General features: G+C 27.3%; 1 protein-coding gene across 1 annotated transcript in view; it reads right to left on the bottom strand.

Moving 5' to 3' along the window:
• Positions 1-15567, bottom strand: part of Tlk (Tousled-like kinase) — a 141087-nt gene extending 125520 nt beyond the window's left edge. Inside the window, exons 1-3 of the mRNA XM_011507482.1 lie at positions 15316-15567; positions 14606-14885; positions 1403-1488 (exon numbers count right to left, since the gene is read on the bottom strand). Of these exons, the coding sequence (XP_011505784.1) occupies positions 1403-1488; positions 14606-14636 (117 nt within the window). The 5' untranslated portion in view covers positions 14637-14885; positions 15316-15567. The remainder of the gene's footprint in view (positions 1-1402; positions 1489-14605; positions 14886-15315) is intronic.
• Positions 15568-16534: the final 967 nt, after the last annotated feature.

A 16534-nucleotide genomic window follows, 5' to 3' on the forward strand; every position in this document is an offset into this window, starting at 1 on the left:
CGGTTAAAGCAGAAGGAAACTCAGCAAGTACAATGTTTCAACATTAATGCGTAAGTACTTCGCGGACTCAAAAGGTCCATTAGATGCTAACGTATTGATTTTCTTTCGCAAACTTAGTTAAAACTCGGAGAAAAATGGCAAGAGAAATGGAAATGCAGTACCTTTCGGAGATATTCTTAAATTATTTGCCCTGTTATTACATGCGATTTATCCGAAGCAAAAATAAGCTAAAAGAAAGAAAGAGAGAGAAAAAAGTGAGCATAACGATTATTTACGATCCGCTAAACAATGATTATGTTATTTTTCAACTAAGATTTATTCCCGCAATAAAAGGTTTGTATTTTTACTTTGAAAATAATATATAAACTATTGTATTTAAATAAATGATCGATAATATATCACGTTTCTGTATATTACCATATGCAATAACCAGGCACATTAGATGAAATTTTCTTCAATAATACAGTCTCGCATTGCATGAACCGAACGTCTTTAAAAACATAAATAATTTTTACTGCTCGACTATATAAATGGTAAAAATGTCAACCAATGCAGAGAGTTTGTAATGCACGAAGTATTATTTGCGTAAACGAAAATGGCGTACACATTTTTGTTCGGTTATTGTAAAACAGGAAAAAAAAAACAAAAAACATCGTCATTTGTAAAATTATTAATATTGAAATGAATTTTTTTAGCATACTAGAGTAAATTTTATTGCATGCTTAATCAAGTATTATCATAATAATTTGTAAATGCAATTGTGTTACAAAGACCAATATGCCACCTGACATTAAATAACAATAAGCTTTCAACTATGTAATACAAGTTTCGCTTTCAAGCACTTGATACTATTAAACATTTTATTACATCACTGCTCATCTTCAATGGGCATATTGTAAAAATCATTAGATGTATATTTTATGATTCAATCTATAGTCGCATATATCAGAATTTATTCTCCATTGTGACTGCATTTTAATGCAATTAGAAGATTTCAATTTAAATTGGAGAACTTGAAGAAATCTAATATTTCTAATAAATTGCAATAACTTACTAAATAATTTACCGTCTACATATCATGTTAAAACTTCTCTACCTAAGGACTTAATGAAAATATGTAACTGCCCAATTTGTTTAAATGAAAGCGATAGTTAAGGAAAGCCTAACGTCGACCGACAACATATGCATTTCGATCATTAATTTTTCTATATACTTTTAACTGTCATTTTAAATACCTTGAATAATTTCCTTTAATTTTATTCGCCAAGATATTTCATATAAAAAGAAAAAGAAAAAGAAAAAAAAAATGAAAGAATGAATCTGAATCTACTCCAAGATATTTCATATAAAAAGAAAAAGAAAAAGAAAAAGAAAAAAAAAATGAAAGAATGAATCTACTCACCCTTGCTCCGAGAAAGCGGGCCTCCAGTAACTCCTGCTTCCTAGGGTCCAGGGTGGCCTGAAACTGTTCCATCTTGACGCCAGCGCCTGCAATGGACAAACAAAAGTCTCGCTGATCATCGTTATCATCACCGTTGTCGTCATCCCCCGTCATCATCGTCGTCATTATCGTTATTGCTATAGGCCGATAATTCAGTTTCGCATGCAATCGCGCCATAATCGATCTTACGATGTCAAGACATTTGACTTTTTTCGCAATACGCTCGATTACCATGGAACGCCATAAAGGCATCAAATGCAATTAAACGTGATTTCATGCGAGCGTCGATTAAAATATTTCTATAGTCAGACACCTATACACGTCAATAGCAACAATGTTGTCTTAAAATAAAAACGTCCCGTATAAAAGTTGATTTACCAAAATAAGAGATGAATGAATTTTAATAGAATTATATCGCTATTTAATAAATAACATCAATTTTACGTTAAATTCATTAAGGTTTGAAATTTAAATAAACTCAAGGCTTCTGCAATGTATATTAAAATCCTATAAATAATTGGCGGTAAGTTATTGGAGAAGATTCGTTAAGAAATTTTGAAATAAATTAATTTCAATGAATTAACAGTCATTGAAAAGTGCTGGCTTTCTCTCTCTCTCTCTCTCTCTCTCTCTCTCTCTCTCTCTCTCTCTCTGTTCAATTTCTTTGAATATGGTCATTTTAAATTCTTGATAGAGAAACGCGAGCATCACGGGTTATATCGTTCACTGCCTTTGCTGCTCAAGCAGAGTCAATAATATTATAATAAGCAAAATTTTGGAAGGAAACCAAAAGTGCGGATATGGAATTACGTCAGAATGTACTTGGCTTGTCAGCGGAGAAAATCTTTTAATTCCGAGATGCGAGAATAAGCATCGATATTTTTTTGGCAATGAGTGATCGCAAATAGACGTAAACCTGTGGAGTTACTTTATACACTGAATGATACATGTAGCAAATTTAATTTATCTCACAATATACTTGATTTGGTATAAAGATTACTTTGTTTTTTCAAGTGTTTAGAATGGAGAGAAGAGCAATGGTTCACATTAATCATGTGAATATGTGACAGAAATTATCCAGAATCTGTAATGTTCATACGGGTGCGTACAAATGACGAATAATAAATTATTATGCCTTAAAAATTTAGGATATTCTACTTTTTATAATATGTATATTTAGCATTAAATGTCATAGTCAGGATTAGGAATACTCGTGTGCATTATAATAGCGATGCATTGCTCCAATTGTACAGGACATGACTCTTAACATACCTAATTAAACCAATAACTATGTTATTTAATGAGAGCAATGGTGGTATATGAAATGTTTTACAAATTTTTCAAATAGATATCAAATTTTTGTTTTCTTTTCTTTTTTTTTTTTTTTTTGTATCATAGAATGCAGCTGGATCACACTTAAAAAGATACATTAACCATATAATTGAAATGCTTTTATACGAATGATTTTTCATTTAGCAAATATCTGACAACTGAAATTATTTAAAGTCAAATCAAAGGACCTACACACTTGATCTTTTTCTGTATATAAAAACATTGTACAATCTTTCTAAATGACTTATAATTGTCTGAATTACAGTCTAGCTCATATTAAATATAAATTAATTATTAATCATACAATGCCTATCGAATATTATAAATATTTATTTTAAAAATGGACTATTCATTAAACATTGCAAATAATTCAATCGCATCGAACACAATAAATATGTAATGATTTTCATTTTACCATCCAATTTTGATGTATTGACTGTAGTTATGCTTATCGGATTCATTTCTCTTTTTTTTTCTTTCTTACCAACGAATTGTAATATTAAAAATTAAAAATTATTAATTTGTTTTGTTATGTATGAAATTTTGTATTTATTCAAGTAACCACAATAACATTGTATTATATATATATATATATATATATATATTTATATATAATGATAATGATGATGATGATAATAATAATAATAATAATAATAATAATAATAATAATAATAATAATAAACTGGGTTTCAAGGTAATGGAATAAGATAATCAATTGATATTTATAATATATAATTCTAATTACATTTTTGTATACTAAATTTCTAAATTTAGTTTAAATAAATAGTGACATGTAACATTTTCATAGGATCATTTCCTATCAAGAATGGCAAAATATTTTCTTAACCTACTGCTTAGAAACAAATTATAAATATTATTATCGATATAAATACATTTTTACGTACTTAAAAAAAAAAAAAAAACGTTATTTCTTGTTTAAAAGTTTATAGACATGATTACAGTTACCTTTATACGATAATGTAATATGTAATTTCGATAACATTTACCACTTTCAACTTAATTTTTACTACTTAAACTTATTCAAATTATTTATTTGATGGCGAATTATTTTTTAAATTATTTCATAAACTTTAGAATAATTAACAATGTTTGTCTATTCAATAATAATATTAGTATTTAAAGCGAAGCATATTTATACATTCAAATCCATTTTATGACCACGATGTTAATATTTATAGCAAATAAATCGATAGCTATGTCTATACATACATTTTTGTGATTGTTTAATTAAAAAGAACTTAAAGAAAAAACATGTACTAACGATTATATATATATATATATATTTTTTTTTTTAATGTAACTTATATGTACATTTTATTTTAAATAAAGATTTTAACGGCATAATAATAGTACATTATTTAATGTAATATGTGCTTTATGAAATCTAAATTTGAAATTGTATTTTTACAATATTACCAATCCTTTGTTGACGAGTTATGTTATTTTTTAATCAAATACTTAATCAAATATTTCATTGTAATATTGAATAAATATTAATAGAGATTACGAAATCAATTTAATCGAAATTTCTTAGGTTATTGATACGATTAACTTCTGTCATTTATATGTCATTTGTCATAAATATGTTGTTCATATATTTCCCATATCTTCCCTAGTTTAAAAAAAAAAAAAAATAAAAAATAACTTCTCAATATATCAGAATTAAATAAAAGATTATTATTTTTAAATACTAAATTTTTACTCAGTGCAACGTTTGGTGACTTAAGTCCCTTTAATATTCCGTTATCTATTTACATCAAATCATATATTCTTTTCCCGATTCTTAATCATATTTTTATGCTAAAATAACGACTTTCGAGATGGATCGAACTATTGGATTATAAAGAAGAGGTAATTACTTAGAATAAAACTATTTTCAAGTCATAGAATTGGAAAGATCGATATTAAATGGACATATTGCGTTAAACAAATATCAGCCACCACGTACACTTTTTATTAGTAATATTTTAATAAACTAATTAAAATGGTGTATAATTTGGATTAATGTATAATATGTATACACGAATATACAAATTAAGTATATTATGAATTTGCACAGTAAAATATCATTCGACAATTTTACTTTATGTAATTGCTAATTTGATCCAAATCCACAGTATTTTGCCTGGGATTCTACTTACTTATACGTTTATACCTTCACTATGTTTAACAAAACATCGAACATGGATGAAAACTATATAAATACATTATACTATCTAAGTCTGATTATTTAAAGGCATAATAAATTTTATGCTACTTTCATGAGAATAATAAAGCTAATTTCAATTTATTTATTTTTTTTTTTTTTTTTAACTAACTTTTAGCCTATCTTTAAGCCCTTCGACATTAAAGCATAATGTATTATAAAATTTAAATCCAAGATTTCTAAATTAAGATTTTTAAATTACCTTTCTTTCATCTGCTATTTATCAAGTTTTACTTTCTTTTTTCTGCCTCTATTTTTAATGTAATTTGAAGATATTTAAATGTTTTCACATTAAATATAAGCATCTGTAACAAACTCATTTAATCGATGCATAATTCCGGACACAAAGGGCACCAACCACTACACGGAAACCATCCTTTTCATGACCCACATCCTCAACGAAAGCCGATGAAAGCAGCAAAAGGCAATAACCAAAATACCCACTACTCAAGTGTGCGTCAATCCCCGAAAGCTCGACGAATCCTCGGAAGCCGGTCTCCTCACGGGTCGGCATCGGCATGATTGGCACGTCGACCTGGGCGATCGATTCGCCCTCCACGTTGATTTTGGGAACGCGGATCTACACGTATGCCAAGATCTTTGGCGTACGGCGAATGGGAGGCAAAAAGTAGTCCGCCAGAGGTCCCCAGTCTACGGTCAAAGACCGTGAGCCCAGTGACATTTTCGAAGTACAGAACACAGGAGAGAGGGGATTATGCCTTTTGCTAGGAGAAGATGACACCGATGGCTTGGCCGGCTAATTAATTATTAACGAGGACCTCGCGATTATGTCGCTCACGCGAGAATCTCTGATTTGCCTTCGAGCGTGCATTGCGGGTAGGAAGCAAAAGCCTAATGCATCATAAATAAGGACGCGCTGCTCGACTAGGATATATTTATGGAATATTGTACTTTCGTATATGAGAGAATAAAAGTAAGCCATTAAAACTGTCTTCAAAGAGTGTTGAGAATTAATTTCCGATTATTATGGTTGTAGACGATTAAAAATGTAAAATTTGATCGTTAATACTCCTCGAATTGCCGTAAATATTTCAACAAATACAATAAACTTACTTTAAACTCAATGTTACGGCCATCGATTATACATTTTTACAATAATTACTGGTGAACAATTGCACCCTCGAGCTCGCAGAGATAACGGATTTATAAGTACGCGCGCCGTTGATTGTCGTGATGCGGGGAAAAAGTTGTTACATGCTCATTTCGTCTATAATGTTAAAGCAGGATTATTGGCTTTTTAAAAACTGTGCACCTTTAATGAAAATGAACGCATGAAGCATGAAGCAATTAATGAAATTAATTATCCACTCTCATTATCTTATTTTTCAAATATGGTTTAACTTAATTTAAGACTTTCTACAATAAGTTGTGCTAAATTTCCTCAAAGTTTAGTGCTGAAAGTCATTCGGGGCAATAAAGTCGTTGAAAGCCGATATAATATAATATTTGAAATGCAGTGTAATTAAAAAGTTGCTATTAGGATCATTAGAAATCGGGCATAGACTCATTAGCAAAGTCGAAAAATAAAAGAACATTTGAATGAGAAGAAAAGCGCGAAAACTTTAGAAATAGAAATCGTAATTTTCATGCTGATTCGAATAAGTTAAGGTCCTATTGAAGTGAGTACCTTCTCATAACAAAGAAGACAAGTCCTCGGTCAACAATATTATCCTAAAATACACCGAAAAGAAAATCTTAAGAAATATATGCGCATATAACATTTCACGTACACACGGAGAGTTATATATATATATATATATATATATATATATATATATATTTTGTTCGAAATTGATCCCTCATCCAACGGCTTTTATTGTTATATCATTCCTTTATTGGCTACGTGGAGTTGTTCCCCTGCCCATTTTCATTTTCTTGACCGACAGATTATCTCGCCAGGTGTAGGTTCGGCGAAAAATCTAATTCGCTGCGCCATTGGCAATCCAATGCTATATACTTGACAAACGTCTCCCTCATTTTCCCATATTTTTTAATCTCGTTGAGTACTGTGCAGCTGCCAGCTCGGGCTGGAGAAGAAGACGGTGATAATTGTTATTCCTGTGATGTTTATTGCTCACTTAATACGAAAATTAATAGAAATTTCAGGGGCTGGAGTGTCGGGAAGGATTTCCACGAAATATAATATTTTCGTCGACACAGTTTTCCATCTATATTGTACCGTTTACTCTTAAGGACAATAGCGATAGCTTCAATAATTTTAGAGCTTAGAGCTTTTATGCTTTCAATTATATGTATTTGCATACATATAATGGTGGAGGGGGAGGAGCGTACAGTACACGAGAAAAAGATAGCGCAAGGAAAAGCAAAAACCATGAACAGATTTTGAAAATGGCTAACGAAGGTTGGACAATATTTCGCATACTCGAAGCAATTTTTTGCAATGTAAATATATGTAAATCTTAAGCTATTACATAATGACAAAATTATAATTAGTTTAAGATAGACTTAGGCATATTTAGAAAAAGTATTGGTACGCATCAACTGTATTGATCTAAATATAATAATACATAAAATTCAGAATTATTTTACACGAATCAATGCTGTTGAAATAAAGATAAATTCTTATGTAATGTATGTACAGATGATAAGAGATGGATCGATTTAAATTATTAGCGTATTTTATGAGTGGTTGAAGTATCAAATATTCCTTACTCTACTGTACCCGTCATGTTTTTCCTTTCCTCTTTTTTGCCTTTTTACAAATTTATAACTTTAATCAATTGAATTATTGGAACATAAATAACACGGACTCTTGCTAATTCTACTAATTCTCTAATTCCGCATTATATGTTCATTTATTTTTAAATAATGAGGATGATATATTCACTGGCTCATCTTCACTAATTAGACGCTATTGAAATATTAAAAGTCTATCGTCTAATTTTAAATAATTAATAATATAAGAATTTATATTTTTTCCATGATTGATTGAAACCATTTTCTGCATCAAGAACTTTATTTATCGTAATAATAATATTAATAATGATGATGATGACGATAACAACAACAACAACAACAACGACAACGACAACGACAACAACGACAACGACAACGACAACGACAACAACAATAATAATAATAATAATAGGCATAAGTTAAATAAATAGTTATTATTAATATAATGATGATCGCCCTCGTAATTGACATTATCGTCATCATTGCCGTTGTCGGTGCTGTGATTGTAATTTTGCAAATTTCATCATCTAAATAGTAAAAGTAAATTCGAGGAAAAATAGAGAAGGAAATTAAATAATTTGATGAGCAGGCGATTGCATTAAATACTCGAAAGTGAAGGGAAATAAAAGAAATTAGTTAGCTAATGAATAATTTAATGATAGTAAAACCAATGATATATTATAAGCTGTGTTCTTTATGTATTTGAGTCGTCGTAAGAAGTGAATTGTCTTTATTGTGCCTAAGCGATGTCCGCCATTAAAATTAAAAACAGCCTTAACATTTGAAGCGCGCGCCTTCTTACGATATATAAATGCATTCATCCGGTTGGCCGCTATCTTGTCTTGTTTTCGGTCCGTTACAATCCGACAACAACGATGACGAGTTGGCATGTACGAGAAATAGAGACAAGCGCGTCGAATGTTACTTTATAAATAGATGGGATATAAAGTGCAGATTCGAGGAATTCGCGTACGACATTTTGGTGGGTGGGAGCCCTGGTTGATTATTCGCTTTGTAACATTGGTACGCTGGGCGAGGAGTTACTTTCCATTTGGGAAAAATTATCGAAAGGAAATGAGTCACATGCACACTTTACACGTGCACAATGAGAAAATTGAAATTTTCAGTACTAGGGAATTCTGTTAGTCAAGGGATACCCTATTGTGGCGAATGTAATTCTCTAACATATTTATTTACGGAGTATTCAACGATATATTTTGACCTTATAAAATCAATAAGTTTTCATTTTAATTAATTCAGCTTTGAGAATTTAGCAATTCCATTAATAATAGTCAAACATTTACTCATATTTTCTCATCTGATTTTATTGTACACAGTCGTGAATATAGAAAATTTAAAATTAAATAATGCTATGGTTTGTTTATTTACGAACATCCAGTATCAATTACAATTGGTTAACAAAAAAGAAAGAAAAAAAAGAAAAGTATAATATATTGGATAAGTCAGAAATTATATATAACTCGAATTGTTTGTATTGGTTTTTTTTTTTTTTTTTTTTTTTTTTTTGGTAATCAATTAAAATTATAATAACGTATATAAACAAAACTTTACTTAAATAAATTGAATTGTATTATTACATCGTCAATTTCTCTTTTTTAATTCAGTCTCTTATACGCGCAAGTAATAAAATTTTTAAAACAAATATTTAAAAGACGATTGGCCTTAAAATGTTATTATTTTAAATTATAACTATCGCAGGTTAATTTTATTTAAGGCAAAATTAAAATATATATTTGAAATCATGACGTGAAGCATAGTGAAACATTCTGAAATAGATATATTTAAATAGACTTTCGTTGTATTTTTGATGGTACGATTCTAAATTAATTTTATGCTATATAATTTATGCACAATGTAATACATTTGAACAATTAAATTTTTTAACGTCAGAAATTAGACTCAATGGCTTTTTCTTTATATTTCGATTATTTAAAAATATTTCATACGCATAATTCCAAATGCATGCTAAATTTAACTATCAATCCAAATAATGTACAAATACCTCACTCAATTGTACAATATTTATCTACGATAAAGTATAAATATTTCCATTTCAATACATTAAGACAAGTCATTAATAATTTAATCAAACTATTCATTATAAATAGTCCCGTCAAAATTAATGCTGCTTAATGACTTAATACAATTAGCTTGTATTGAAAAAATACATAAATAAATAAATGAATTATAACAATTTAATCATTGTAAAGACGTACCATCTAAGCAAAGTATGCAAATAGATAAACTATTAATACATTAGTTAATTTATTAAACTTTAAGATCATTTACATGTTGGCGCACGTATTTACGACAGCAATATTATAATTGGTAGAATAATATTTATTATTCATAATGATGTATTCAGCATGCATATAATAAACACACGCGCGCGCGCGCGCGCACACACACACACACACACACACACATATTATGGTACGTATTCCAAAATAATTTATTATATATCTTCGATAATCCAGAGCTAAGGTATAAGGTGGTAAAAATTAAGTAACCGATGCATTATTGTTTAAATAGATGTTAATTTCACTCTAACAATATTTTATTCTATGAAATATTAATGCCTTCGGTAATTTCCCATATTGTTATAGAATTTGTTACTATTCCTGAACAGTATACATAATATTTTTGGATTCAGCATCGAATAAAGATTTTGTTAACTATTATTTGGACATAAAGTTAGTTTTGACAGCACATAAATACTCTTTTTCAAACTATGACAATAAAATAACAATTATATACAAATCATAAATGCAAAGTAAAATAATATTTTAAACATTTACGAGGCTTCTTAATACTATATAAATATTCAAACTGTACCGTTTTTCACAAAATAATATTCAATATTAATGCTTTAAATAAGATTTTAACATTTTCTGCTGAAATTCATACGAATTAATAATAAATTATAAATTTTTGTTAAGATTAAACATCAAATGATGTTTATTTTCTATAAGTTGAGTAACGGAATAAAATTATGTATTAAGTAATTATTAATTCCGTTGGTTAGCGAAAGTGAAGTTTTTAGAAAATTTAAGAAGTATAATATTATAATACAAAAATGTAAAATATTTCATTTAGAAAAACTCTTCAAATTATGATGTTAATAAATAATTAAATTTTTAAAATAGGAATAAGATAGTATTTTGATATAATAGGTAAATTATAGTTTATTGTATTTCAAAAGAGTATTTTTAATGTATAAAAAAATTAAACAAATCTTCGGAATACATTTTTCAATGTTAGAATATTATATAATATACTTTATTTTCTCATTTGTGAAAACTTATTTGATTGACTTGGAAAACAATTATAAATAACTGATTATAAAAGTCAAAATACTGTGAAAATATATGATATATATTAAAAAAAGGATAGGGACTATTTTCAAATGGCTTTGAAGAATTTGATAAATAAGCTAATAAAACTAACGATAATCAAATACAGAAAATTATGACGAAAAAATAATTAAGAATAATTTGAAAAATGTATAAATTTTATAATATATAAAATAATAGTATAATATTTTTAAAATCGAAGAGAGAGAGAGAGAGAGAGAGTGAGTGAAACGGGATTACAAAACAAAACTAAAATACATATATCAACATGTATGGATATCAATTAAATTAAAAAATAATTTTAATTTATAATACCTATTAATTATTTAATTTTTACGAATAGAAATGTAAGAAAAAAAATAAAACAAATTAAAAATTTGTATATCGTATTCAATAGTTTGAAATAAAATATTTTAAATTATTACCATTGTATATGCATAATATATATATATATACATATATATATATATATATATATATTGAAAACATATATAGGATTCTTATTTATCATTAGCTTTGTGAAATTTTTATCTAATACCCTATCGGCCAGATTTCTTTTACGTACAGATATTTCAAGTTCAAAATGTCGATTATTAAACAATTAGTTGGTAAGTAATTGAATGATTGTAATCAATCAGTTGCTTGAGCAAAAAAATTCCATTTAGATTTACAAAATAATTTATCAATATAAGTAAAGAACTAAAACGTGTAAAGATAAAAATGTTTTGTATTTAGGGTCTGAAACTGACAATTATATTAATAAAAATTATAAAGCATTGATTAATGCCAACATTAGAAAAGGGTAATGTATATATAATAATGTAGCAGTCTAAGAAAGTAGTAAATTAATATAATTTTATATAATATATTTAATAAATAAAATCTCGGTTCTAATATTTTCAGATAATTAAAATTTAATATTGTATAAATATGTTCATAAATGTGGAACATTTATTAAAGAAAGAAAGGAGTATAAATGATAATCTAAATTAATGTGCAAGCTTAATGTATATGTAAATAAATTACAATGTTCGTGCATGTTAATTAACAATAAAATAATTAAAATTAATTAACAACATAATACATAATGGAGAGAAAATTATACATACATATATATATATATATATATATATATATATACACACACACACACACGTATGTAAAAGAATGTGTATGTACAATCTCTTAAAAATACATTAAATGCACTCGTTGTTATAAAATTTTAATAATTAAATTTCCTGATACCTAATATAAATACTTAAAAATGGCAAATAAAAAAATTGTTTTTTAATATTAAAATAAATAAATAAATAAAATCTTAAATGTATTTGTAATTGAAAACATCGGTAGCGATATTATGCATTAATTTTTTAAATGAGATTTTATATAACATATACGTAAAATCGACAAGTCATTAAATATAAGGCGTCACAATAATATTTTTAATTTCCTACCGTAAAATTATTCTATAATTGATTATTTTTTTTAGAAAAAAATCATTAAAAAGTCTTTGTATTATAGCTCGTACATTTACAATAAAAAAAAGGTAAGCAAAGTTCAATTGACTTCGTTAATTTTGAAATAAAGAAATATGCCGAATAATAAATTTACTTTAGTTGCAAAAAATATAAAATTTTACACGATAAAATAAATTACTTGAAGAAATCAATATTGTTCATATATTCTATAAATTAAAATCTCCGTTACTATTCTACCATAAAATGATTGTAAGACGTAAATATATTATTAGCAACAATAACATTCGTCTTAAAAAATTTTAATTTATTAGAAATAGCTTATTACAAAAGAAAAAATTTGGATTCGACTTGCATTATTATATTGTAAAGCGTGAAAGTTTTGTGCTCATACATTATTATGTATTAATATTGCATTAAATCATTGTATTAATTTTTAATGTAAATAATTAATTCGCGACAACAAATATATAGAAATTCGTTAGAAAATAAATGTTTAACATGCACGGAATTTTATCAATAATATATTTAAAATTGTATTATTTATTCTACAGCTTTTTTAATAACTTATTTTAATTATGCCATTTAATGAATTTTTAATTTATTTAAAAATAACTTACTTTATTTAATTTGAAAATCATTTCTTATATAATTTAAGTTGCTTAAAGAGGTTTATTAATTTAAATTTCAATGGAAATTTACATTTATTTTAAAATATTTATTTATACATTATTAAAATCAAAGTGATTATTTAATAAATATTATTTAAGTATAGAATAAACAATAATATTTTGGCACTATTTGGAGAACCTTAAACAAAACTTTACATAATTGTATAAAAGGACTTTCTCAGCTTATGTTTGACTTAGTGTATTACCTTATTTGAAGTTTATCAACACAATTAATTTTAATTACTTACACTGGGAGAATACATAAGTATTATCAAATCCCTTATTTATATTACTTAAAATTTCATATACACTTTTGGTAATTATTGTTACAATATAAAAATCATTCCAACTGATATCAGCTCAATAGTATGTGGAATCTTGTTCGACATCTTATTTTCTATTAATTTACAAACGGTTAATTATATAATTATACTTATAAACTGGACCATAAACATTTATATCCAGATTATGATCGTAGAGACAAATACTTTTCAATCATGTTTTGTCAAAATTTATGTTTTTCCTTTTATTTTATTTTTACTATCTCTAATATTTCTTTCTCAATCAATTTTTTTACCAAATTAGATAATAATATATATAAAGATAATATTCATTGAAAATTGGTGTCTGTTATACAATTATAATTATATATAAATTTAAAATTACATAAAACAAGTATTGATAATACATAAAAGATTAAACTATTCCTTAGTTATTAAAGACTCCATTTAATAATAACAATAATAATTTCATAGACATTGGGTTATTATAATTATTTAAAGAATTATTAGAATTATTACATGAGTAATATATTGAGAAAATTAAGAAATTGGTATTAATTGTAAAATTGAAGCCTTAATTCATATTTGAAAAAATTTTCACAGTAATTAATAAAATAAGTACTTTTTTTTCATTTCATTTGATGTATTAATATGAATTATGTATAACAGTATACACATTAAAACTATATACTTTATTATTTTTATTGAAATATTAGTATTTAATTGACATTTTTTTCTTTAATCAGTTACTTTCGATTAGAATAACAACTCTGGACACAAATTCAATTGGTAAATACAGAATAAAATTTTACACCAACCTACATTTATTCGAACTTTTGAAGTTTATTGAAAATTGAATTTTTCAACAAATTTGCAATAAAAATATCTATTATCTTATAAAATTATTGTAAAGAATTTTGTTTCAAGTATGTAAGTCATGTACAGTTCAATTTTTTTCTTCTATAAGCAAACTATTTATTAGAATTACTATAAAAGGAAATATTATGTCAACAACAGAGTACCATTACTCTTAATTTTCTCTGTTAGTCGAATGATAATTATAAGATAATATATTCGTTTACTCACCACCACCAGAGTTCCAACAATTGTCAGTCATCCCTGATTATCCATTTGCACTATTAGCACTAGTTTATAATCACTAATTGCTTGAGTATGTTCTTAATTAAATCACATAAACGCGAATCTCCATCGCAAAGGCTCTTGTCAAACGAGCACTTTTCGACAGCCTACCAGATAAGTCGGACATCTTCCACCGAGGCAGAGTTAATTGTACTCTGAAGGACATATGGTCTTGCTTTGATTTTATTCACATTACTTTTTCCCTTGGAATATAGCAATCACTCAACTGAAAGTAGTAAAATCAAAACTTTGACGAAGAGTAACAACGAATGATCTAGAGTATCTCTATTATTCCAATTCCACAGTACTTTGATAAATAATATTTAAAAACTAATAAACGATACGTAGGCAAATAAATGTATTGAAACTAGGTACAATCAATTACATCTCCATTAAAAAATCATTCAAATTGTTTCATTTAACTTTCTAAAATGTTTTCCTACAATATAATTATTTTGAAGTACTGTGAATAAATTAAAGAATATCTTAAAGTTAAAGTGAACAAATTACGATCAGCTGTCCAATAATAAATTACACAATTGCCTTATAAATCTTTCCCACTACATTCAAGAAGAAGCTATGTTTTTCGCGAAATCAGAACGGAGGAGAGACATTGCGATCATGGCTACGTATGCGACGTTTGTGTATGTGGGTACCTGTTGTGTGTGAAAAGCCGTCGTTTCCGAGTTTATAGCTTATTTGCGCACCACATACCGCGGCTCACTTTCTTTCGGTTCCATAATAATAATCACTGATTACCGATGTATGCCTCGATACATCTGCACTCCGTATAAATACACCTCTCGAATTATCAATTGTCGAAATTGCGAGAAAATGAAATTAGGCATACTCATACGTGAAAAAAGGAGGCGGCGCGCGCGACACTAATACATGTAAGAATTTTAAGGTTATTTATTCGCGACATAATGCGTATGTGTGCTTAATGCAATGCAATCGACGAAGTACATTAGTGTTACTCCGTTTTCACTGTCGCACTTAAATAAAAAGAATAACGAAGCGAATGAATAATTAAACGGAGTTATAAATGCGTGATGCATTTACATGAGTGTAGGTGAGTGCGCGGGCGCGCGCGCGAACGAAATATGCCTGTGTGTATGCACGTGTATGTTACTGCAGAAGTCGACTTCGATAATCTGCGACACACTTCACTCTTTCTCTCTCTCTAACAATGTTAGAATCTTGTCCCCACGTTACATAAAAAAGCCGATAAGAAAATTAGCTCTTTAAATGCCATTAATCTCAAACTGTTTAAATACTTAACAATATATTCTATTCTGAAAACTAATATAATATAATATGTAAAATACCAGAGAAAGCAATAATACGATCTAAACGCACTGCGTTACTGACGAGATATATCGATAATAGGAGGAAGGGGAAAAAATCAGATTATGCAGAAGTCGGAAAAGCGGAAACGGAAGTCGTCGGCTCACTTCAGGCAGATGCCGAAATTTGTCTATACGTATGTATTAAGATCTGTTTTATAACAAACGTTACAAGAAGTAAACTTATAGGCGCAGCCATTGAAAATCTATGGTATCAAAGGAATAGGATAGATTGCCAAGATACCTATCTAGATTAATTTGGAAAAAAAAAAAAAAAAAAAAAAAAAAAAAAAAAAAAGATATTGAAATTAATACAAAGTATCTATTAAACGTAAAAACGTTCTTCAATTTTTTTCCCAAAATTTAAAGGTACTAATCGCTTTTGTCAATTACCGATAGTTCTACTTTTTAAGAAATGTAAACAATCGCAAAGAAAATCTATTTGAAAATTGAATTAATCATGAGTGAATAGATGTTTGTATTCTGAATTATCAGTTTAATATAAAAGCGAGGTTATGTCGGAAGGCAT

This window comes from Ceratosolen solmsi, unplaced genomic scaffold (assembly GCF_000503995.2).
Source record: "Ceratosolen solmsi marchali unplaced genomic scaffold, CerSol_1.0 scaffold10, whole genome shotgun sequence".
Lineage (NCBI taxonomy): Eukaryota > Metazoa > Arthropoda > Insecta > Hymenoptera > Agaonidae > Ceratosolen > Ceratosolen solmsi.